Genomic DNA, 26,527 nt, shown 5'->3' with positions numbered 1-26,527 from the left:
GACTCATTTTAGACAGAAGGACACCTACAGCCTGAAAATAAAAGGTTGGAGAACCATTTACCATTCGAATGGTCCTCAAAAGAAAGCAGGGGTAGCCATCCTTATATCAGATAAACTAAAATTTACCCCAAAGACTGTAGTGAGAGATGAAGAGGGACACTATATCATACTTAAAGGATCTATTCAACAAGAGGACTTAACAATCCTCAATATATGCTCCGAATGTGGGAGCTGCCAAATATATAAATCAATTATTAACCAAAGTGAAGAAATACTTAGATAATAATACACTTATACTTGGTGACTTCAATCTAGCTCTTTCTATACTCGATAGGTCTTCTAAGCAAAACATCTCCAAAGAAACGAGAGCTTTAAATGATACACTGGACCAGATGGATTTCACAGATATCTACAGAACTTTACATCCAAACTCAACTGAATACACATTCTTCTCAAGCACACATGGAACTTTCTCCAGAATAGACCACATATTGGGTCACAAATCGGGTCTGAACCGATACCAAAAGATTGGGATTGTCCCCTGCATATTCTCGGACCATAATGCCTTGAAATTAGAACTAAATCACAACAAGAAGTTTGGAAGGACCTCAAACACATGGAGGTTAAGGACCATCCTGCTAAAAGATAAAAGGGTCAACCAGGAAATTAAGGAAGAATTAAAAAGATTCATGGAAACTAATGAGAATGAAGATACAACCATTCAAAATCTTTGGGATGCAGCAAAAGCAGTCCTAAGGGGGAAATACATCGCAATACAAGCATCCATTCAAAAACTGGAAAGAACTCAAATACAAAAGCTAACCTTACACATAAAGGAGCTAGAGAAAAAACAGCAAATAGATCCTACACCCAAGAGAAGAAGGGAGTTAATAAAGATTCGAGCAGAACTCAACGAAATCGAGACCAGAAGAACTGTGGAACAGATCAACAGAACCAGGAGTTGGTTCTTTGAAAGAATTAATAAGATAGATAAACCATTAGCCAACCTTATTAAAAAGAAGAGAGAGAAGACTCAAATTAATAAAATCATGAATGAGAAAGGAGAGATCACTACCAACACCAAGGAAATACAAACGATTTTAAAAACATATTATGAACAGCTATACGCCAATAAATTAAGCAATCTAGAAGAAATGGACGCATTCCTGGAAAGCCACAAACTACCAAAACTGGAACAGGAAGAAATAGAAAACCTGAACAGGCCAATAACCAGGGAGGAAATTGAAGCAGTCATCAAAAACCTCCCAAGACACAAGAGTCCAGGGCCAGATGGCTTCCCAGGAGAATTTTATCAAATGTTTAAAGAAGAAATCATACCTATTCTCCTAAAGCTGTTTGGAAAGATAGAAAGAGATGGAGTACTTCCAAATTCGTTCTATGAAGCCAGCATCACCTTAATTCCAAAGCCAGACAAAGACCCCACCAAAAAGGAGAATTACAGACCAATATCCCTGATGAACACGGATGCAAAAATTCTCAACAAGATACTGGCCAATAGGATCCAACAGTACATTAAGAAAATTATTCACCATGACCAAGTAGGATTTATCCCCGGGACACAAGGCTGGTTCAACACCCGTAAAACAATCAATGTGATTCATCATATCAGCAAGAGAAAAACCAAGAACCATATGATCCTCTCATTGGATGCAGAGAAAGCATTTGACAAAATACAGCATCCATTCCTGATCAAAACTCTTCAGAGTGTAGGGATAGAGGGAACATTCCTCGACATCTTAAAAGCCATCTATGAAAAGCCCACAGCAAATATCATTCTCAATGGGGAAGCACTGGGAGCCTTTCCCCTAAGATCAGGAACAAGACAGGGATGTCCACTCTCACCACTGCTATTCAACATAGTACTGGAAGTCCTAGCCTCAGCAATCAGACAACAAAAAGACATTAAAGGCATTCAAATTGGCAAAGAAGAAGTCAAACTCTCCCTCTTCGCCAATGACATGATACTCTACATAGAAAACCCAAAAGTCTCCACCCCAAGATTGCTAGAACTCATACAGCAATTCGGTAGAGTGGCAGGATACAAAATCAATGCCCAGAAGTCAGTGGCATTTCTATACACTAACAATGAGACTGAAGAAAGAGAAATTAAGGAGTCAATCCCATTTACAATTGCACCCAAAAGCATAAGATACCTAGGAATAAACCTCACCAAAGATGTAAAGGATCTATACCCTCAAAACTATAGAACACTTCTGAAAGAAATTGAGGAAGACACAAAGAGATGGAAAAATATTCCATGCTCATGGATTGGCAGAATTAATATTGTGAAAATGTCAATGTTACCCAGGGCAATATACACGTTTAATGCAATCCCTATCAAAATACCATGGACTTTCTTCAGAGAGTTAGAACAAATTATTTTAAGATTTGTGTGGAATCAGAAAAGACCCCGAATAGCCAGGGGAATTTTAAAAAAGAAAACCATATCTGGGGGCATCACAATGCCAGATTTCAGGTTGTACTACAAAGCTGTGGTCATCAAGACAGTGTGGTACTGGCACAAAAACAGACACATAGATCAGTGGAACAGAATAGAGAATCCAGAAGTGGACCCTGAACTTTATGGGCAACTAATATTCGATAAAGGAGGAAAGACTATCCATTGGAAGAAAGACAGTCTCTTCAATAAATGGTGCTGGGAAAATTGGACATCCACATGCAGAAGAATGAAACTAGACCACTCTCTTTCACCATACACAAAGATAAACTCAAAATGGATGAAAGATCTAAATGTGAGACAAGATTCCATCAAAATCCTAGAGGAGAACACAGGCAACACCCTTTTTGAACTCGGCCATAGTAACTTCTTGCAAGATACATCCACGAAGGCAAAAGAAACAAAAGCAAAAATGAACTATTGGGACTTCATCAAGATAAGAAGCTTTTGCACAGCAAAGGATACAGTCAACAAAACTCAAAGACAACCTACAGAATGGGAGAAGATATTTGCAAATGACATATCAGATAAAGGGCTAGTTTCCAAGATCTATAAAGAACTTATTAAACTCAACACCAAAGAAACAAACAATCCAATCATGAAATGGGCAAAAGACATGAACAGAAATCTCACAGAGGAAGACATAGACATGGCCAACATGCATATGAGAAAATGCTCTGCATCACTTGCCATCAGGGAAATACAAATCAAAACTACAATGAGATACCACCTCACACCAGTGAGAATGGGGAAAATTAACAAGGCAGGAAACAACAAATGTTGGAGAGGATGCGGAGAAAAGGGAACCCTCTTACACTGTTGGTGGGAATGTGAACTGGTGCAGCCACTCTGGAAAACTGTGTGGAGGTTCCTCAAACAGTTAAAAATAGACCTGCCCTACGACCCAGCAATTGCACTGTTGGGGATTTACCCCAAAGATACAAATGCAATGAAACGCCGGGACACCTGCACCCCGATGTTTCTAGCAGCAATGGCCACGATAGCCAAACTGTGGAAGGAGCCTCGGTGTCCAACGAAAGATGAATGGATAAAGAAGATGTGGTTTATGTATACAATGGAATATTACTCAGCTATTAGAAATGACAAATACCCACCATTTGCTTCAACGTGGATGGAACTGGAGGGTATTATGCTGAGTGAAGTAAGCCAGTCGGAGAAGGACAAACATTATATGTTCTCATTCATTTGGGGAATATAAATAATAGTGAAAGGGAATATAAGGGAAGGGAGAAGAAATGTGTGGGAAATATCAGAAAGGGAGACAGAACGTAAAGACTGCTAACTCTGGGAAACGAACTAGGGGTGGTAGAAGGGGAGGAGGGCAGGGGGTGGGAGTGAATGGGTGACGGGCACTGGGTGTTATTCTGTATGTTAGTAAATTGAACACCAATAAAAAAAAAAAAAAAAAAAAAAAAAAAAAAAAAAAAGTAGTCCACCTCATTCCAGCTTCTGCAGGAAGGCCTGGAGTCCAAGGAGAAAGGGCAACCAGTCTGCATGTGGTCGGAGGCTGCTGGTCAAGGCCTGGCGTGTGGGTCAGTCATTGCTGAAACACAGGTGGGCAAAGCCTAGCAGTGGGAAGGAAGAAAGCCATGTGGGCCATTAAACACTGATAAATAAAGTAATCTTGGTCTGTTCTTGCCTTGGCCTGTTACAGGAGCTGCACATCTGGCTGTTTCCTGTGGTGTGTGTACCATAAATTATGAGGTAAATTATTTTGTGGTGGGATTCTGTTGGTTTGTCCCTGAGGCCCTCTTTGATTGGATTTGAGCCTATCCTTCCTGCAGTAGTTGGTGGGTGCAGATAGCAAAGGCCAAGGGCAGTGGAGGGACTGAAGCACAGCGAGCCACCAGCAGAATGAATCCAGGCTGTAGGCTCCACCTTGTGGCTGAAAAGATGACGTGTTCTTTTTGTGCTCCAGTGTGTTGGGCACATTGGAGTCCTGTTTCTATTGCTCTCCCCTCTCCCACTATACCTGTTTGCCATGGGAGAGTCCTCCCTCCTGAGAGGGATCTGGAGACCTGGGGACTCATGGGGAGAGACCTGCCTCTGCCAGACTTTCACTCCCCTGGACTCACCCCACTCTGAAAGGAACCAAGCTTTTCTCCCAGGGTAACCAGTTCCACCACTCCTAGCTGTGAGAACTTAGCCAAGTCACTTACCCCTTCTTGACGTAGGGACCCTGTATTGTAATTTGTGTCTTCTGTCCTCTGGATCAGTCTTCTTTTTCGTTTCTATTTGACTTCTGTAGTCATCTTTATTATCTCCTTCTTTCTCTTTGCCTTGGGTTAGTAGGATCTTCTTTTTCCGGTTATTTTGAGGTAGACATTTAGGTCAGTGGTTTGAGACTTTTTTTCTTTCCTCACACAAGTGTTTAGTGGTATATATTTCCCTTTATGCACTCCTTTGGCTGCATGCCACAAATTTGATAGGCTGTGTTTTCATTTTCATTCATTTCAAAATAGTTTCCCAATTTCTCTTGTGATTTCTTCTCTGACCCCTGGAATATTTCTCTTGTGATTTCTTTTCTGACCTCTGGAATATTGTGTTTAATATCTAAATACTTGGTGGTTTTCTGTCTTTCTGTTACTGATATCGAATTCAATTCCACCGTGAATTGGAACTAAATCCTTTTCAGTTGATCAACTCTCAGTTTCTTTTATAGCCCAGATCATGCTTTAAACCGGTGACTGTTCTATGTGTACTTGAAGAGGATGTGTACTCTGCTATTTAGGATGAAGTGTTTTATAAACTACATTAATTAGGTCAAATTGGTTGATAGGTTCAGGGTAATTAGGCTCAAGTCTTCTATCTTCTTACTGATTTTCTGTCTACTCATTTAGTCATTTACTGAGAGGGGATACTGGAAATCTATAGCTATGATCATGTCTTTTGGTTCTGTCAGTTTTGTTTTATATCTTTTAAAGCTCTTTTTTAGGTGCATATACATTTAAGATTCTTCTATTTTGTAATGAGGTAACTGCTTTGTGCTTATGAGGTGAACATCTTTATCTCAGGTAGTATTCCCTCTTCTGAAATTACTTTGATATTAAAAAGCCGTCCCAGCTTTCTTTGATGAGTGTTTGAATATCACATCCTTTTAATTTTTCTAGTCTTTGTATTTAGAATTGATTTTCTGTAGAAAGCATTTGATTGAGTCTTGCTTTTTCATTCAGCCTGACGATCTCTACTTTTTAGTTTTGACTATTTTTATTTCATTTACTTTTTACTTTTTCTTTTTTTAAAGATTTTATTCATTTGAAAGAGAGAGAGAGAGCATTAGTAGGTTGGGGAGGCAGAGGGAGAGGGAGAAGCAGACTCCCTGCTGAGCCGGAAGCCCAATGTGGACTGATCCCAGGACGTTGAGATCTTAATCTGAGCCAAAGACAGATGCTTAACCATCTGAGCCCCCCAGGCACCCCTATTTCATTGAATTTTTTGATGTCATTGGGTAAATGTCATCTTGCTACTGATTTTCTCAGAGTCATTTTTGTTCTTTGTTTTCTTTTTTTAACCTGCATTTTTTGGATCAGTTGTTGATTTTTTATGGTTCCATTTTATCTCAATTATTTATAAGCTCCGTCTATTCTTTCTGTTGTTTTTATTGGCTTATAATTTATATCATCATACTCTATCAAGCATGGTATATAAACCTTACAGTAGCATAGTCATTTCTTGCCTCCCATCTTTTATATTGTTATATATTTTATTTCTACCTGTGTTTAAACCCAACAATAGTCTTTAAAAGAAATTTATTTATTTATTTTAATTTTTATTTATTTATGATAGTCACACACAGAGAGAGAGAGAGAGGGGCAGAGACACAGGCAGAGGGAGAAGCAGGCTCCATGCCGGGAGCCTGACGTGGGATTCGATCCCGGGTCTCCAGGATCGCGCCCTGGTCCAAAGGCAGGCGCTAAACCGCTGCGCCACCCAGGGATCCCTTTAAAAGAAATTTAAAAGTTAGTCTATAATACTCTAAACAATTTTATGTAAGTAATTCCTTCATGACCCTTTCCAGTGGTCTTCATTCCTTCCTACAGATCTATGCTTCCATCTGGGATCATTTTCCTTTAGCATGAACAATTTATTTTAGTCATAATCTTATGAGTGTGGTCTGCTGTGATGAATTTACTTCATTTTGGAATGTCTGAAAATCTTTTTATATAGCCATTTTTATTGAGGCATATTTTCGATATATAATTTTATGTAGTTTTAAAAAATCAATTGTGAATTGATTATAAACACCAAAATTATATAGGAGTGTAAGGAAATGTGAACTGGGTTATGAGGTTCATCCTTTTGTTCTTTCTGGTGTCATTGAGGTGAGTGGGCAAATATTACTACTTGAAAAGCATTCGTGGCAGCAGGGACCTCGTGCAGGGACTTACACTAAGCATCATGGGGGACTTTCAGTCTTGTAAGGGGAGAGAGAGAGAAAACATGGTCCTTGTTTGGTAAGTGGTAAAGGTGTAACTGAAGAAAGGCAGAATATATACATTCTTACATCTTGGATGAAATAATCGTCTTTTTTAAGGAGCAGCACACAAAAAATACCGTGTTCTAAGGTGAAGCTGTGATTGATGACTGACCAGAGTGCAATCATAGTGTACTTAAAAGAAATGATGGCAGAGTGGCACTGGGGTGGTGCGTTTGGTGAAACATCGGACTCTTGGTTGGCTCAGGTCGTGATCTTAGGTTTGTGAGATCAAGCCCCACATCAGGCTGTGTGCTCAGCTCGGAGTCTGCTTAGGATTCTCTTTCCCTCTGCTCTGTCTACTCCCCAAATAAATAAATAGATCTTAAAAGGAAATTAGGGATGGCATAAATAGGCCAGAAAGGATAAGGAAGGTAATTTCAGATGGGGTAAAGACAAGCTCAACTCTGGACAAGTGGACTGGGAAGGAGACTGGGTAGAGAGAAAGAGGGCTTTGGACTGACAAGGAATTGGAGTTTGGTATTTACGGTCTGACCTTAATACTGAGTTAGAAATTTTTAATTTGAGGGCAGCCCCGGTGGCACAGCGGTTTGGCGCCGCCTGCTGCCCAGGGTGTGATCCTGGAGACCTGGGATTGAGTCCCACATCGGGCTCCCTGCATGGAGCCTGCTTCTCCCTCTGCCTGTGTCTCTGCCTCTCTCTCTGTGTCTCTATGAATAAATAAATTTTTTAAAAAAATCTTTAAAAAAAAGAAATTTTTAATTTGATTAGATAGAAATTTGAGCAAGAGGGCAGCCCGGGTGGCTCAGTGGTTTAGCGCCACTTTCAGCCCAGGGCCTGATCCTGGAGACCCGGAATCAAGTCCCACGTCAGGTTCACTGCAGGGAGCCTGCTTCTCCCTCTCTCTCTCTCTCTCTCTCTCTCTCTCTCTCTGTGTGTGTGTGTGTGTGTGCGTCTAATGAATAAATAAATAAAATCTTAAAAAGAAATTTGAGCAAGAATAAAGATGTGCTTGCAGGTGATATTTGAGGGAAATTAAACAGGAGTTCCCTGAAGTGTTTGAGAATACATTGAGATGGGGTTCCTTGCTGAAGATCTCTAATTTCTAGACCTAGCATCTAAGAGTCTGGATAATCATTATAGCCATGGAAATACAGAGAAGTTTGATGATAAATGAGTCAAAATTAACATGAAGATTGTCTCTCTGTGTTCTCATGGATCTAGGAAGATAATCATTTGGGCAGGTCTAAAGAAGCCAAAGGAAATGAAAAACATTTAAAAATCCGATTTTTAGTTAGGAAGGTGGACACCCAGGTGGCCTTTGGATGGGTAAAGAGAATTTTCTGGGAAGTCCTAATTAAAGAGAGCAGTTTAGAAGGAAGGAGACAGTGGGAGAAATTTCAGTAATGAGAGATGTTCTATCCGAGAAGTTAAACAGAAGTGGGAAAGAGCTGGATGACAGATTTAAATGTTGGTTGGGTCAGGTGGAAAGATTGCATAGGAAGGAAATAAAGACATAAGTTTGGGTGCAAAGTTTCCACTGAAGGGAAGATTCTAGAACACTTAGAGAAGTGGTACTCTCCGAGGACAAAAGGACACTTCTTCCTCTGAAATTATAGTTGCTTTAACCAACTACTTTTTGTAACACTGGGTGAAATGGAGAAATTGGTTAGTGGGCAGGACCTAGGACCCTAAATGGATAGAGTCAAGAAGATCAGAAGGAGTGACATTCAAGTAATTTTCTGTTGAATTTGGTCTGAACCACCAGTTTCATGAAGTCTGGACGAGGTGCAGTGATTTGGGTTAAGCATGTGGTTTCAGGAGCTGTAGGAAGAAACAAATTTCTTCCAGTATCCGCCCTTTTTTGTATCCCTAAGGAATGATTCCTAACCTTTTGGAGGCCATAGTTCTTTCTGGGAAGAATTTACTTGTATTTACCACTTATTTTTTGTAGACATTTCTATGGGTGTCATGGGTGCTATGAAGCCTCTGCACTACTCCCAGGGTAAGGAGGGCTCCAAGTCATCTGGAATCTGAATTACTAAGGTATCTTCCCAGTACTATATTTAAATAGAACTTCATTGTTTTAGGAAACATTATCTTATCTTGAGTCTAGCATAATTTTGATAGGCCAGGTGTAAGAACCACTGAATCTTCTGATGCATTTGAACAGATGGGTATATCCAGGGGGACCTTGTACTACTGTTTCTTTATATTGGGTCATATATTGGGCAATGATTTTGTTAAGTAATTGCATCTAGTCACACCAAGGAAGCACTAAATGCTAAAAACTTTAGCTATGACAACATGAAATGATTATATCTGACTTGTGCTGAGATAGAAATAAGGAACGTCATCCTGAGATACAGACACTTTCTTCTGTTGAAATATCCTAAGAGCACAGATTTGATTAAAAAAATAATAATAAAGGTGAATTTTTGGAATAGATTAGAATTAATAGAAGTTAGAAAGCCATGAGTAGTCTTTGCCTTGATTCTTTTTCTTTTTCTTTTTTTTTTTTCTTGATTCTTTTTCTTAAAAAATTTTCATTATTATTTATATTGATGAGCCCATGGCCATCTTTTGTTCAGATTGCCTGGTGGGACTGGAGAGAGTAAATAACATCAAAAGGAGAATGTCAGAGAAAACTGGAGGGCAGAGCGGACAGGAGATGTGATCATTCTCTAAACCATGTTCAGAATCCCAGCCTTATAGTAGTGGTTTGGGGCAGGCACAGCCGGCTCAAATTGTCTTAGGTGGTTTTTTTTTTTTTTTTTTTTTTTTCCCCTAAGGTGGCCACTTTCTTGATGGGTGTGCATTTTTTCACAATTCATTCTTCATAGTGAAAATGTCCAGAATCATGTTCCAGCATTGGGAGTGGGAACATGGATACCCTACTTTTTTCTATTACTGAAGAATGAAAGAAATTCTGGAATTTTGTGAGAAATGGTCTCAGATGATTTTGCAGTCTGAGAAGCATTCTAAAAAGTTAGCTTCAGGAGAAGGGAATTGCTATGAAGGACAAAAGAGGTAGCTAAAGGAAACTTACTATTCCAGAAGAAAGCTATATCTAGAAGAGTAGCAAGTACAGAGAATATCTGAGTCAATATTTTTATTTAAAAAAAAAATTTAAACTGTGTGCCCAACGTGTGGGACGTGAACTCACAACGACCCCAAGATGAAGAGTAGCATGCTGTACCAACCAGGCATCCCTATCTATATAAGTTCACTTTTTTTGTAAGTGGGCCACACGCTGAGTGGATCCTCACGACCCTGTGATCAAGACCTGAGCTAAGATGAACAGACACTTAGCTGACTGAGCTACCCTGGTGCCCTGAGTCAATATTGTAATAATATATAAGTAAATCCTTTTTTTAAAAAAAGATTTTTATTTACTTATTCATGAGAGACACAGAGACATAGGTAGAAGGAGAAGCAGGCTCCCTGTGAAGAGCCTGATATGGGATTTGATCCCAGGACCCCAGGATCATGCCCTGAGCCAAAGGCAGACGCTCAATCACTGAGCCACCCAGAGGCCCTATAAGTAAATTCTTTATAAAAGTTCATCCTTGGGGATCCCTGGGTGGCTCAGTGGTTTCGCACCTGCCTTTGGCCCGGGGCACGATCCTGGAGTCCCGGGATCGAGTTCTGCATCGGGCTCCCGGCATGGAGCCTGCTTCTCCCTCTGCCTGTGTCTCTGCCTCTCTCTCTCTCTCTCTCTCTGCCTCTCTCTATCATAAATAAATAAAAAAATAAATCTTTAAAAAAAAAAAGTCCATCCTTGAGGGAATGCTGATGAAGTATGACAGGTTGATATATAAATCTGTATCTGCTCCTTCCAAAATCACACTAAGAAGACTCTAAGGGACTTGGAAACAAGTACCACTTTTCAAACAAAGGACTTAGAATGATTAGCCAATAAAAGATTTCAATCTAGGGGCATCTGGCTGGCTAAGTCAGTGGAGCCTGCAACTCTTGACCTCAAGGTTGTGAGTTCCAGCCCCATGTTGGGGGTAGAGATTACTTAAAAATAATGAGAAAATCTTTTATTTTTTTTTAAGATTTTATTTATTCATGAGAGACACAGAGAGAGAGCCAGAGACACAGGCAGAGGAAGAAGCAGGCTCTGTGCAGGGACCCTGATACGTGACTCGATCCTGAGACTCCGGGATCACACCCAGAGCCAAAGGCAAATGCTCAACTGCTGAGCCACCCAGGCATCCTGAGAAAATCTTTTAAAGAAAGATTTCAATCTATTTGTGAAAGACAAAAAAAAGCAGATGGAGGTTGAGGCACCTGGGTGGCTCAGTCAGTTAAGTGTCTGCCTTTGGCTCAAGTCATGATCTCAGGGTCCTGGGATCAAGCTCAGCAGGGAACCTGCTTCTCTCTCTCCCCTGCCCTGGCTCATGCTCTCTCTCCCTATCTCTCTCTCTCTCTCTCAAATTAAATAAATAAATAATCTTTTTTTTTTTTTTTTTTTCTTAAAGAAGTCATGATGACTTCTTTTAAAAAAAGCAGTTGGAGGAATGGTAACTTTTATTTTTGAATTTATTTTTGAATTTTTAATTTAATTTTATTTATTTGTCAGAGAAAGCATGCACAAGCAGGGGGATGGCAGGCAGAGGGAGAAGCAGGCTCCCCAGTGAACAGGGAGCCCAAAACGGAACCTGATTCCAGGATCATGGGATCATGACCTGAGCCCAAGCCAGACAGATGCTGAACCAGCTGAGCCACCCAGGTGCCCTGGAACCGTAAGTAATTTAGCAGAGTGAAGGAATTTACAACCCAAACCTCTCATGAAGTTTACCCATGAGAAAGAAGTCAAATTACCTATACAGAATCCTTCAGAGATTCAAGATTTGAAAGTGCCAGTTCTCAAGGAAGAAAGCATAGATGAAGCTAAAAGAGTACAGTGTATTAAGATTCTGTGTTCTGGGGCACCTTGGTGGCTCAGCGGTTGAGCTTCTGCCTTTGGCTCAGGGTGTGATCCTGGGGTTCTGGGATCGAGTCTCACATCAGGTTCCCCACAACGAGCCTGCTTCTTCCTCTGCCTGTGTCTCTGCCTCTCTAAGTGTCTCTCATGAATAAATAAATGAAATCTTAAAAAAAAAAAAAAAAGAAATTCTGCATTCATAGCTGTTGCTACCTCCATTTTTCCACTATCCTTTGCAATCACATCATGTTTGTTCCTATAGGATATAGGATGTTCACTCTCTAGAGTAGGGATTCTCTACCTCAGTACTTGATATTTTGGACAAATATCTGTAGTGGGGAGCTGTTTTGTGCATTGTACTATGTTTAGCAGCATTCCTGGCCTCTACCCTCCAGATGCCAAAATTAATGGCAACAAATAACATCTTAAGACATTGCCAAATTGTCCTTTGGGTTGGGGGTGGACAAAAATCACCCCAGGTTAAAACCTATTCTAGAGAAACTAAAACGAGACCCCCTGGACCTGGAACAGCTGGCATAGTGAAGTCAGAATGAGGTACAGGGATGAAAACCTGGGCATTGGACAATGGTTCACATATTGATTTCTGGGATCCCTAGGTCCTTCTTCCATTCTGCTCCCAGTAACCCAGCAGCCAGGTAACAGAAGACTATAGGATTCTTTTCTAGGGAAACTAAATATCCCCAGAGAAAAAACTTCCATATACTGATACCTAGATAGAAAGAGACTATAAAGCTCACAGCACAGTGAAAGAAAAATCTCAAGACACAACGATCATAAAACTTTTGATTGCTTAGATTAAATAAATCTTAAAAGCTCCCAGAGAGAGAAAGAGACATCCAATCATCTTTTTGGAGTCAGAGTGCTTTCAGAATGTATAATCATCACTGGGTATATCAACAGTGCAGCCATAGCTGCATAAAATTCCGAGAGAATAATGGTCAAACTAAATTAGGTATCTTTGATGATAAATGTTAATACCTTGTATGTCCTGATCTGCACCTTGATTTTCCAGTTACTAGGATAACTTGGAAACTGTTTCACATCTGTTCACATAGATCTACCTCAGTCAGAGGCAGGATAGTATGGTGGTTAAGAGCTCAGACCCTGGAGCCAGTGCATCAGTTCAAATTCCAGCTCTGGGGCCTACTAACCATGTGATATTGGTATACTGGTTAGTATCTGGAATACCATGTTTTCATCTCTTCAAGGAAATGAATTATTACAGTATTTACTTCATTGGGAGTTTATGTGTCTAGAGTGAATCAGTGTGTCAACCTAAAGTCAGGTGATTGTCCATATTAACCACACCTCCAAAGTACCTTTACAGTAATATTAAATTAGTATTCAATTAAATAATTGAGTACTATAGCCTAGCCAAGTTGGTACACAATACTAACCATCACAATACACCTCTTATAAATTTGGCACCCATACACATCTCCTTAAATCATACGTAATCTCTAAATAAAGAAATAACAAAGTCATACTTCTATCTAACATGATACAACTATCCTGCATACTAAAACAAAACAAAACAAAACAAAAAACAAAAAACCCCAAAACCAAAAACTAACCCTTTAGACAAAAGAAGATGTCAAGTCCTTGGGTGATGTTTATTCTTCTCATTGATATCCTAACAAAGATCACACACACACACTTATAACAAAGTGTAGCTGTTCATAATAACTACAGTCCTTGATTCTGCAACTGGTCATTTGATTATAGCTAATTTCTTCCTTCCTTTCCTCTTTCCTTCCTTCCTCTTTTCTTCCTTCCTTCCTTCCCCTCTCCCTCCCTCCCTCCCTCAATCCCTCCTTCCTTTGTGGGACCCAGGAAATTTAACAAAAATCCCCTACCCCTGGACAAGCAGAGCAGGACTAACTCCATTTTGCGCTACACCCGCCACCTCCTGTATGACCCCCACATGACCTGCTTATTGCTTAAGGCGCTGCCCCACCCTAGTCAAGCCGCTGGGCACACCCTAATCGGAAATCGGCTCATAAAAATGTAACCCTGCCTTGTGCCCGCCAAAACTGCGCCCGATTCTGACCAAAGTAATAGGCCAGCTCAAGTGGATACTGTAGGGTAAGATGTAATTCAATTGGCCACCTGCGTGTGGACCGACATGACTGTGCATCTTTCTGCGTATCCCATGGGCCACTGGCCCCTATAAAGCTGCTAAGCCTCTTAGTCTCGGGGCCCAAGTCCCTGCTCCGCTGTGTCGGGTATACTTGGACCCAAGCTCGAGCTTGTAATAAACCCTCGTGTGTTTGCATCGGTGTCGGCTCCTTGGTGGTTTCTCGGATTCGCAATCTTAGGCACAACACCTTTCCTTCCTTGTGGTGAGAACACTTGAAATGAGATCTGTCTGCTCAAAATTTTAAGTGCACAATACAGTATTGTTAACTATAGGCACCATGTTGTACAGCAGATCTCTAGAACTTTACATCTTATGTAACTGAAACTCTTTGCTCATTGAATAGCAACTCCCTATTTCCTCTTCCCCCGAGCCCCTGGCAAAGACCATTCTACTCTGCTTCTAGGAGTTTTGACTATTTTATTTTATTTTATTTTATTTTTATTTTTATTTTTTTTTGAGTTTTGACTATTTTAGATATTTCATTTCAGTTAAATCATGCGGTACGTCCTTCCATGACTGGTTTATCTCACTTACCAAGGTCTGGCAGCAAGGATCAGGCCAACGAAGGGCTCGTTGGCTGTTGCAGGGCCCCTGGCTGTTGGTGTGCTGTCCCAGGGCTGCCCACTCTCCTACCAGGTGTGCACGCTGCAGTGAATGAAGCTGGGTGCACGGCTGGAGGGGCTAGCTACAGGTGCACATGGTGTTGCAGCCTGGGACGAGACAGGGCTGACCTGGGCAGCTGCAGAGGCCTTGGCTGTCAGCACGTGCCCACATGGCTTCATGCTCGGCCTTGGGAGGAGGGGGAGAGTTCTAAAGATTGCAAAGGGACAAACTTTTCTGAACTCTCCTTTTTATTTACCCACTGTGAAACTGTCAGCTCTGTAACTATTTAAACAAATGGTTTAATGTCAAAATCAGATTGCAAGATACATGGTATTTACTCGACAGATGTTTGGTAATTTAGTTGAAATACTTTCCAATGCAGAGTTCATAAAGTCATAGAGTTTGACCCTTGAACAACACAGGGGCAAGGGAGGTCAACCCCTGTATAGCTGGAAATCCACATATAACTTGACTTTGAGGGCAGGACACAGCTCTCAGAACGCTGACACTCCCTTCATTCTGTATTATCTTAAATATTTTATTTAAAACATCTAGAATTGTAGCCCCTTCCTTTTTAATAAAAAATAACTTAATTTCTTTAAGCTTTACTACCACATTATGAGTCAATATTTAGATTAAAAAAACTCCTCTGTCTCCCCATATCACTGTCTACAGTTGGTCTCTTCACATAGTAGTATCTGTTTGTCATTGTGATACTGGGATGGCCTTGGGTACAGGGGTCTCTCTTTTTGGTTTGTCATGCCTGAGGGCCCCTGGGAACTTTGAGTCTCATTTGTGAAGTTCCTGTGTCTAGGGCCGTCACCGATCTGCACAGCCAAGTTTGCACTTTCTTCCCTCTCACGTATCATATCAGCAATGAGATCCGACACTTGATGCGAGACCCAGGGAGAGGACTGAAGGTTCCCCAGCTGTACCAGTCTGGAGTGGCTATCTTGGTTCTCACTGTGCTGTCCCCTGTAGGGCTGGCAGCCACGTGAAGAGCTGAAGTTCCTAGCATCTCCTGATTAATTTAGACCCTTTTGTGTTTGCACTTCCCCTTGGAGCTCAGGAGCAATAAAGTACCTTATAGAATGAGAGCAGTGGACAAAGGTCCAGTTTCCCCTTTGTTTCTAAAGATGGAATGACTCAAAACTTCTCTTTCCCTTCCCCTAGTTTACAGTCTCCTTTGGGCCTAGGAGCCTCGTTCTCTCTCCATATGGGGCCTTCATTTGTGCAGTCAGCTTTCGGCTCCTTCTTTTTGAGACAGTGAAAACAAGGCCAGTTCTTTGGCCTCTGCCATGGGGACTGGGAGTGGGCCTTTGGGTTCCACTGCCTGGGGTCACTAGCTTACAGGACAATTCTACTCACTGGTCAGAGTTCAGGGGTCCTCAGCACCCAAACGGTATGGCTGAAAGTAGGAGGGATGGGGGTGGAGGGGAATTAGCTTGTCCTAGCTAGAAGGTGCTTTGAAGAAAAGATACATAGCTTTTGATGCAAAAGGAAAAGCCAGAAAATTACCATTGAACCTATTAATGGTTATTTCTTTTCCCTGCATTTCTGGAAAAACAAGCCTATTTTTATTTTTATTTATTTTTTTAATAGATTTTATTTATTTATTCATGAGAGACACAGAGAGATAGAGGCAGAGACAGGCAGAGGGAGAAGCAGGCTCCATGAAGGGAGCCTGATGTGGGACTAGATCCCAGGTCTCAGGATCAGCCCTAAGCCAAAGGCAGATGCTCAGCCACCGAGCTACCCAGGTGTGCCTCATATTTGAATTCTAGTTTGGCATAGAATAATAATTTTGAAAATCATTTCCTATTGAATCTTCAAAGACCTTACCGCACTGTAAACTGTCATGTAGAAGCATCATATATGGGAAGCCTTATTCTAAACTGAGTGTTATCCTTTATAACTTCTTTTCTGCTCCAGAATTTTTTTAGGGTTTTGTTTTTATTTCTTAATGTTCTAAGGTCTCAAAAGATTATGGGAACATGAGTCTTACTTTAATCCTGCTACCAACTTGGTGGATCCTTTGGATTTTTCACAAGTTTAGGAAATTTTTCCTTGATTTCCTTTGCTTATTTTTATATTTGACTATATTTTCTGTCCTTGAAACTCCTGTCATAAATTCACTTGTACTTCTAGAACTATTGTCCAACTTTGTTTATAGTTTTCATTATTATTATTTTGTACTCTATTCCTGGAAAACCCCTGGTTTCCCAATGTCTTTCTGCTAAGTAAATTGAACTGCAGCTAACTCTAGTTAGTTACTCAGCGTATTTATTTACTTGAAAAAATGTTTTTGAAATCATATTAATTCCAAGATCTTTTCTTTTTCTAATAACTTTTTCTTTTCTAATAACTATTTTATACTGCTAAATTTTATTTTATGATATTAATCTTATTTTTTTATTTCCAAAATTTATTTATTTAAATTGAAGTTAGTTAACATAGAGTGTAGTATATTGGTTTCAGGAGTAGAATTTAGTGATTCATCACTTACATATAACACCCAGTGCTCATCCTATCAAGTACTCTCCTTAATGCCCATCACTCATTTAGCCTATCCCTCCACCCACCTCCCTTCGAGCAACCCTATTTGTTCTCTATATTTAAGAGTCTCTTATGGTTTGCTTCCCTCCCTGTTTTTATTTTATTTTCCTTCCCTTCCCCTATGTTCATTTGTTTTGTTTCTTAAATGTTATGTATGAGTGAACTCATAATACTTGCCTTTCTCTAATTTCACTTAGCATAATACACTCTAGTTCCACCCACATTGTTGCAAATGGCAAGATTTCATTCTTTTGGACTGCTGAGTAATATTCCATTGTGTATATATATACCATATCTTCTTTATCTATTCATCGGGTGGTGGACATTTGGGCTCTTTCCATAATTTGGCTATTGCTGATAATACTGCTGTAAACATTGGGGTACATGTGCCCCTCCAAATCGGCATTTTTGTATCCTTTGGATAAATAGTAATGCAGTTGCTGGATTGTTGAGTAGCTCTATTTTTTGACTTTTTGAGAAACCTCTATACTGTTTTCCAGAGTGGCTGCACCAATTTGCATTCCCACCAACAGTGTAAGAGGGTTTCCCTTCTTTGCATCCTTGCCAACATCTATTGTTTCCTGAGTTAATATTAGCCATTCTGACAGATGTGAGGTGGTATTTCATAGTAGTTTTGATTTGTATTTCCCTGATGATGAGTGATGTTGAGCATCTTTTCATGTGTCTGTTAGCCATCTGGATATCTTCTTTGGAAAAGTGTCTATTCATGTCTTCTGCCCATTTCTTAACTGGATTATCTGGTTTTGGGGTGTTGAATTTGGTAAGTTCTTTATAGATTTTAGATACTAACCCTTTCTTTATCCAGTAAGTCATTTTCAAATATCTTTTCCCTTTCTGGTGGTTGCCTTTTAGTATTGTTGAGTGTTTCCTTACTTGCAGAAGCTTTTTCTCTTGATGAAGTCCCAATAGTTCATTTTTGCCATTGTTCCCCTTGCCTCTGGAGATGTGTCTACTGTGGCCAAAGTCAAAGAGGTTGCTGCCTTCTTTCTTCTCTAGGATTTTGATGGTTTCCTGTCTCACATTTAGGTATTTCATCCATTTTGAATTTATTTTTGTTTATGGTGGTCCAGTTTCATTCTTCTGCATGTGGCTGTCCAGTTTTTCCAACACCATTTGTTGTGGAGACTTTTTTTCCATTGGATATTCTTTCCTGCTTTGTTGAAGATTAATTGACCATAGAGTTGAGGGTCCATTTCTAGGTTCTCTATTCTGTTCCATTGATTTATGTATCTGTTTTTGTGCTGGTACCATACAGTCTTGATGATTATAGCTTTGTAATACAACTTGAAGTCCAGAATTGTGATTCCTCCCACTTTCCTTTTCTTTCTTTTTTTTTTTTTCCACTTTGCTTTTCTTTTCAACATTACTTTGGCTTTTTTTTAAGTGATTTATTTATTTATTTATTCATGAGAGACACAGAGAGAGAGAGGCAGAGACACAGGCAGGGGAAGAAGCAGGACTCGATCCCAGGACCCCGGGAACATGACCTGAGCCAAAGGCAGACACTCAACCACTGAGCCACCAAGGTGCTCTGATACCCTATTTTTTTTTTATTGGAACATTGAGTCCATTTACATTCCAAGTAATTATTGACAGGTATAAATTTAGTGCCATTGTATTACTGTAAAGTTGCTGTTCCTGTAGATTGTCTCTGTTCCTTTCCAGTCTTTGTTGCTTTTGATCTCTCTTTCCTGCTCAAAGGGTCCCATTTAGTATTTCTTGGAGAGCTGGTTTAGTGTTGATAAACTCCTTCAGTTTTCACTTGTCTTGGAAACTATCTCTCTTTCTATTCTGAATGATAGCCTTGCTGGATAAAGTATTCTTGGCTGCCTGTTTGTTTGTTTGTTTGTTTTTGTTAAGATTTTATTTACTTATTCATGAGAGACACAGAGAGAGAGAGAGAGGCAGAGACACAGGCAGAGGGAGAAGCAGGCTCCATGCAGGGAGCCCGATGTGGGACTCGATCCCGGGTCTCCACGGTCAGGCCCTGGACCGAAGGTGGTGCTAAACCACTGAGCCACCCGGGCCGCCCCCTTGGCTGCCTGTTTTTCCCATTTAGCACATTGAATATATCATGTCACTCTTTTCTGGCCTGCTAAGTTTCTGTAGACAGATCTGCTGCTAACCCTATGTGTCTACCCTTGTAGGTTAAGGACCATTGTCCTGTGCTGCTTTCAGAATTCTATCTTTGTGTTTTGTAAGTTTCACTCTGATATATCTTGGTGTTGATTTGTTTTTGTTGAATTTGAGGGGAGTTCTCTATACCTCTTGGACTTGAATATCTGTTTCCTTCCCTAGATTAGGGAAGTTTTCAGCTATAATGTGTTCAAATAAACCTTCTCCCCACCCTCCCCACCCGGGATTCCCATGATATGGCTACTATTGTGCTTTATGGAATTGCTAAGTTCCTTAAGTCTATATTCATGATCTAATAGTTTTCTTTCCCTCTTCAGCTTCATTATTTTCCATAATTTTATCTTCTCTATCACGTATTTGATCTTCTTCTTCCATCCTCATTGTGATTACATCTGGTCAGTTTTACATCTTAGTTATACCATTTTTTTAATTTCAGCCTGACTAGTTTTTAAGTCTTTTACCTCTGCAGCCAGGGTTTCTCTGGTGACTTTTGTGCTTCTTTCAAGCCCAGCTAGTATTCCTCCGACTATAGTTCTACATTTTTTTTAAATATTTTATTTATTCAGTTGAAACAGAAACACACACACACATACACAGAGCATGATCATGAGTAGGGGGAGAGGCAGAAGGAGAGGGAGAAGCAGACTCCCCACTGCGCAGGGAGCCCAATGTGGGTCTCGATCCCAGGACCCAGAGACCTTGACCTGAGCTGAAGGCAGATGCTTAACCATGTGAGCCGTCCAGATGCCCATGTAGTTCTAAATTTTTGGTCAGATATCTTGCTTATATCTGTTTTGAGCAAATCCTTAGCTGTGATTTTTTTCTTGATCTTATTTTTGGGGAGAATTCTTCCATCTTTTCATATGTCTAAGTTTCTGTCTTTTGTATATTAAGAAAGCTTATCATGGGGAATCCCTGGGTGGCTCAGTGGTTTAGTGCCACCTTTGGCTCAGGGCGTGATCCTGGAGTCCCGGGATCGAGTCCCACGTTGGGCTCCCTATAGGGAGCCTGCTTCTCCCTCTGCCTGTGTCTCTGCCTCTCTCTGTGTGTCTTTCATGAATAAATAAATAAAATCTTTAAAAAAAAAAAAAGAAAGAAAGCTTATCATGTTACCTGCTCCTGAGAGTAATACTGTGTTAAGAAGGAGTCATACACTGTCCGGGGCCTGGGGCTTCAGGAAGTGTTCTGGTATATGCTGTGTGCACCCCGTTGTTGTGTTTTAACGGCTTTTTCCCACAGTTCAGTCCTCCACAGTGTTCCTCCTTGTTTGCAGTGGGGAGGGTTTGGAACTTTAACTAGTTGTGCTTTGATTTGTTAAGATAAGCCTTGCATCTGCCACATCCTCTCCCTCCAATCATGTATATTTGTTTTCTTAATCCTCAGATCAATTCCCTAGTTGTTCAAACTGATTTGATGTTGATCTGTGTTTGAGGGATGAGGCAAGGTCAGGGCCCTTTTATACTCTGCCATCTTAACTCCTCCCTGAAGGCACAGTTTTAATACCTCCGATGTTAAAATTATTTTAATATTTTTTTCTGTTTTCTCAAAGTTAGCTTCTTCAGGAGTTAGTGTTCTGATTTCTAAGTGTGATGTTTGTTATGCCTCATTGGATTTTCTCAAATACTTTTTTGAGTCCTGAAGTTTTGTTCATATCTCTAAGTTTCTAGACACTTTCAAATATAGTATTGAACGCTAGAGTATATTTCCTTGCCTAACTGAGAACCAGCATTGTAGGCTCTGGTTATAGGACTCTCACTGGAAATGGATGTGCAGGGGGAAGGATGGATAATATCACCGAAGGGACTTGCCACTGTTTGAGTGATTTCTTTCCTTGACGTGGTAGATTTCTGTCTCCTATCTACCATCTGTGGATCCTGCAGCCCCTTTGGGAGTTAAGTGTCAAAACTCTTGACATACAGAAAAGGGCTCTGCCAAGAAAGTTGGGATATCTCTCCTTTTCTCTAGAAGAGACTACCTCACTATACCTTTCTTTTTTTTACCCTGCCTCCTCCTTTCTGTCTCTTAATTCTCATTTTTCCTGGATTTTCTGGGAAAAGGCACTAGGAGTGCTTCTTTCTTCTGCTCATGTAATGATAAATTTTGACGTAAGATATTCTTTCATCATTTGTCAAAATCATGAATTCCAGCCCTTTGAAAATCTGATAGCTTTCAATTTCACTATTAAAATATGACCATCTCTGAAGTGTTATTGTTTTAATTGAAATTACTACTGAAAACCTAGATATTTATCAACATTAAGATGACTGTTTTTGTTTTAATTTCTACCAATGGGTCAGAGTCCACTGAAGATAAAATAATTATTTACCCAAAAGTTCAAAGACTTTGTGCGTATTTGATAATCAACTTGAACTTAGTATTTATAAAATCTTTGGATTCCAAGCTTTCAACTGCATTTACACAAAGCACAGCAATGGATCTCTTCATAGTTCTGGTGATATGTCTTTCTTGTTTGATTTCTTTCTTTCTGTGGAATCAAAATCGTGCCAAAGGGAAGCTGCCACCTGGCCCCACTCCTCTCCCAATCATTGGAAATATTCTACAGATAAATACTAAGAATGTCAGCAAATCCCTAAGCAAGGTAGGTATGATACTTTCCTTCCAGTTGTTTGCAGTTACAGCCCAATATCTAAATAAAATATGATCCCAGACACCATGTTTTAAAGAAGTGGTTTGAAAGGGAAGTATCAGGATGTCTGGGTGGCTCAGTGGATGAGCATCTGCCTTTGGCGCAGGTCGTGATCCCAGGGTCCTGGGAGCTCATGAGGAGACTGTTTCTCCCTCTGCCTATGTCTCTGCCTCTCTCTGTGTGTCTCATGAATAAATAAGTAAAATCTTAAAAAAGAAAGAAAGAAAAAGAAATAAAGAGAAAGAAAGAAAGAAAGAAAGAAAGAAAGAAAGAAAGAAAGAAAGAAGAAAGAAAGAAAGGCAAGTGTCCATTGTATATTCAGATGTGACTTTAAGTGGTATACAGCTGGAAGGCTGCCAGAAAATAAATCCGTGAGATAATTGTTGAAATTTCCAAAAGAAGGAATTCCCTGTCTGTAATGTGACTAGTAATTATTATTTAATAATTATTCTTTGGTAAACTCTAATGGCAACGAAACTGCTTTCAGTTAAAAAAAAAAAAAAACAAAGTTCTACTGATTTACAGAGTCACAACACTAAATTTTCCTAAAAGCGCACATTGATTTTTTTAAAGATTTTATTTATTTATTCATAAAAGACACACACAGAGAGGTAGAGACATAGGCAGAGGGAGAAGCAGGCTCCCACAAAGAGCCCAATGCAGTACTGAATCCCAGACTCTAGGATCACAACCTGAGCCGAAGGCAGATGCTCAACCATTAAGCCACCCAGGCATCCCTCAGCCCAGGTCTGATTTCAAGGTCGTGAGTTCAAACCCTGTGTTGTGCTCCACAGTGGGCTTGGAGCCTACTTAAAAAAAAAAAAAAGAAAAAAAGAAGAATATTGGTCGTTAGCATTAGAGCAATGTGATGTCATCGACTCTCATGTTAGCATTTGCCTTGTGAAAATATCGCTCTGGTTGCTTTATAGAGAATGAATTGTAAGGTAAGTTGAAAAAGTATAGGTCCTACATCATTTAGTGTACCAAATAAGCTGCCATGTCAGAGAGATCCCAATAACACAATGGCTTTAAAGAAAACAGGAACTTATTTCTGTCTCACAGAATGATATAGAGGTGAGTGCCTCTCTTCCTTGAGGTCATTCAGAGAACCAGTTTTTCTCAGTCTTGTAGTTTACCATCCTGGGTGCCTAGGCTATTGTTCTCATGTGTATGGACACAGTGGAGCTATCTCCTTGCTGTCAAATTTCAGTCCATGGGTAGGGGGAGAAATGGAGGGCATGCATTTACCATTAAATGCATGCCCTACACCCAGTGTAGGATTTGCACACATCATTTCTGTTAATAGCGGTTCATGCAAACTTAGTCATATGGCCACATAGGGAAGCTGGGAAATGTCTATGACTATATTGTCAGATCCTTATGTATTATTATGTAGCAGTCTGTGTACTAAAAAGATGTGGAGAGGGGATAATGAGGGATGATTATGTGTCTACACAGGGGCAAGAGGAGGGATTTCCCTTAAACAGGACAAAAAATACATCATTTATTGTAACTATAGGAAGGAAGGAGAAATTTGATGCAGTTATAGGTTTGGCAGATAAAAGCTAATAAAATAGTATGAATAAAATCCATAATGTAGTCCCTGTCACATAGTAGAAGCTGAATAAAGGATAACTGTTGGTAATGATAATAATAATAGCAACATTCTAACAATATGATAATTACCACTTAATATGATTTATTAAATTACTATTTCTAGAAGTTGAAATCTTTTGTAATGGGTGAATGAATATTAAAATGCCTCTTTGGTAAGATTAAAGCTATTTCCCTCACTTATCTACATTTCTAATTTTGAAATTCTACTACTCTTGTACCTCCTATTCCTTTCCCAGCTAGCAGAGAATTATGGCCCTGTGTTCACTGTGTATTTTGGCATGAAGCCTACCGTGGTGTTGTACGGGTATGAAGCGGTGAAGGAAGCTCTAATTGATCGGAGTGAAGAGTTTTCAGGCAGAGGCCATTTCCCATTGTTGGACTGGACCATACAGGGATTAGGTATGTCTCAATTTGGGGAACGTATGTGGGTTTGTATGTCGCAAAGACTCTGAAACAGGCTAAGGGATTGAGACATTGTAAATATTTAGAGAAATTTATGAAAATGTCATAATTCCAACATTTTTCAGTAAAGGATCATTAATCCATATTTTAGATTATGAAGGGGACTCAAAGTCTCCGTGAAACAGTAGATGCAATGGAAGCAAATCATCTCACTGTTAGTGTTGTATGAATTTGTGTTCATTTTAAATTATGGCCAGTTAAGCTAATGTTAATTTCAGTTAAGATAATAAGAGACTGAGAGAAAAGAGAAGAGAGGGAAATGACTCAGTTATCCTAGTCACGAAACATTTTGCTTTCTGGCCTGAGTCATGGTGGCCAAGAGGCTATTTTAGGAAATTCATATAGTATGCATGGAGCCAACATAGGTTTAAGATATTTTCAGCTTTGCCTTCAATCTTTTATTTTTCTAAAAAAAGCATAAGATATATTTGAATCCAATAGAATACAATGCATAAAGTACAAATATGCTCTGAAAAGAGGTTTAGGGAAAACAGCATAGTGAGTACATATGGATTGCAAGTGATAATAGGAAAACCTTTTTAAATTAAAGTAATTGAACTGTCTTCCATTTGTTTTTGGAGCTGGCCTTATGCTGTCCGGCCCTCTGGTGGGTCACTGGGTTCTGCAAAAAGAGATAAGGCCTGAATGGGGTCACTTCCTCTTCCACATTGTTCTTTAAAATCTTTATGGACAAGTTTCCTATGAAAATTGTTTTTTCTCCTGATTTTGTCATGGCTCTGGAAGTCTGACTGAACTTCCATGGTATTAAGACCATATTTCATGGGGGCACCTGGGTGGCTCAGCAGTTGAGCATCTGCCTTTGGATCCTGGAATCCCGGGATAAAGTCCCACATCGGGCTCCCTGCATGGAGCCTGCTTCTCCCTCTGCCTATGTCTCTGTATCTCTCATGAATAAATAAATAAAATCTAAAAAAAAAAAAAAAGAAACCATATTTCATGAAAAAGACTTAACACAGAGAGAGGAAATGTGAAAATGAGGAGGAATATATTTTCATGAACTTCTTTCCAGTGCGTTCTCCCCTCCTCTTGAGAACTGACTCTTTTTGTTGCCTCGCCTACAATTCATTTACAACATACAGAAACCAGCCCTGAAAATTTTCCCTATGACTTGGATTCACAATGACCTGTGTGATCACAGAGCATTTTGTCTCCATGATCATCAGTAAAATGCAGACAAAACATTTGGTTCACAGTTATTCTGAGGTTTGAAGGAGCCAACAGATGAAGAAGGGTTGAGCAATATGTCAAACCCAGAGTCTTGACAGATCCTAGGCTGGGTTAACAGGAGGCTGGTAAAGCAGGGCTCATTGGAAAATCCTGTGGCTGGCACCACTGTATTTACATCCCTGTTTACGTGTGATTATTATTTGCTGAGATAAAGACTCTCAGCTGGAATTCATGGTAATGGAAGTCATTCTCTTTTAAAAATTTTTTTTTATTTTTTAAAATACTTATTTACTCATGAGATACACACAGAGAGAGGCAGGGACAAAGGCAGAGGGAGAAGCAGGCTCTCTGTGGGGAGCCTGATGCAGTACTCAATCCCAGGACCCCAGGATCATGACCTGAGCCAAAAGGAGACGCTAAACCACTGAGCTACTCAGGTGCCCACCCCCCCAATTTTTCTTCTGATAGGAATTGTTTTCAGCAACGGAGAAAAATGGAAGCAAACCCGGCGTTTTTCCCTGACAGTTTTGCGGAATATGGGGATGGGAAAGAAGACTGTTGAAGACAGAATTCAAGAAGAGGCCTTGTATCTAGTGGAAGCATTAAAAAAAACCAACGGTGTGTATTTCTTTATGTAGTTAACAGTAATAGTTTGGGAAGACTATATGCTGTTTCAGATAGGTTACAGAGCGACCTGACAGTTCAAGCACAAAAGAAGTTTCTATTTTGCTCCCATAGCAGTATTAAGAGGTGAAGTGGTTGGCATGATAGCCTTTTCAGGCACTAGCTTGATAAGAGACCTGATGTCTTTCTTCAACATGTGCATTCCAGTGTCATCCAGAATTTATCTCCTTGCATGGTAGCAGAAGAAGCAAAGACCCAAGAAAAGGGTAAATTGTGTTTTCAGTAGGCTAGGTATGGCCATGGGACACCAAACTCCATTCCCATCCCATGGGCTCTAACTCAGTCACAGGGCCACACCAACTCTAAGAGGAACTGGGAAATGTGGTTATCTGTGTGCATAGGACAATGAGGAGAACATGGATTTTGGTAATGAGCTAATAGTTTTTGCCACCACACCTTGCAAAATGAAGTAATTTCTCTAGTAAGTTCTCGGGAACATCACAAACATTTCACTATAGCTGTATGTCAGGTCATTATGCTGAGCACTGTAAACTTACTCAGGGCTGTCAATGTTACATTCGTAAAACTGGGGGAAAAAGAAAGCACTGGTGGTTCAGGGGTAGGATTCACGCCAAATCCAACTC

The 26,527-nt window shown here is 40.0% G+C and overlaps 1 protein-coding gene and 1 pseudogene across 2 annotated transcripts in view; both read left to right on the top strand.

Annotated features, from left to right (window-relative positions):
• Window positions 1-11,549: 11,549 nt before the first annotated feature.
• Window positions 11,550-26,527, top strand: part of LOC112672099 (cytochrome P450 2C21) — a 33,948-nt gene continuing 18,970 nt past the window's right edge. Inside the window, exons 1-4 of one of the 2 annotated variants that reach the window (XM_049103042.1) lie at window positions 11,550-11,686; window positions 21,856-21,944; window positions 23,846-24,008; window positions 25,728-25,877. In XM_049103042.1, coding sequence (XP_048958999.1) covers window positions 23,888-24,008; window positions 25,728-25,877 — 271 coding nt within the window. In that variant the 5' untranslated portion in view covers window positions 11,550-11,686; window positions 21,856-21,944; window positions 23,846-23,887. Of the gene's footprint in view, window positions 11,687-21,722; window positions 21,945-23,845; window positions 24,009-25,727; window positions 25,878-26,527 lie in introns of those variants that run through there. The other variant, XM_025466594.3, reaches the window with a different exon arrangement.
• On the top strand, window positions 14,525-15,687 carry LOC112672635 (succinate dehydrogenase cytochrome b560 subunit, mitochondrial-like; annotated as a pseudogene).

Source organism: Canis lupus, chromosome 28 (genome assembly GCF_003254725.2).
Source record: "Canis lupus dingo isolate Sandy chromosome 28, ASM325472v2, whole genome shotgun sequence".
In the NCBI taxonomy this organism is placed as follows: domain Eukaryota; kingdom Metazoa; phylum Chordata; class Mammalia; order Carnivora; family Canidae; genus Canis; species Canis lupus.
This window is presented reverse-complemented; position numbering and strand designations above follow the sequence as displayed.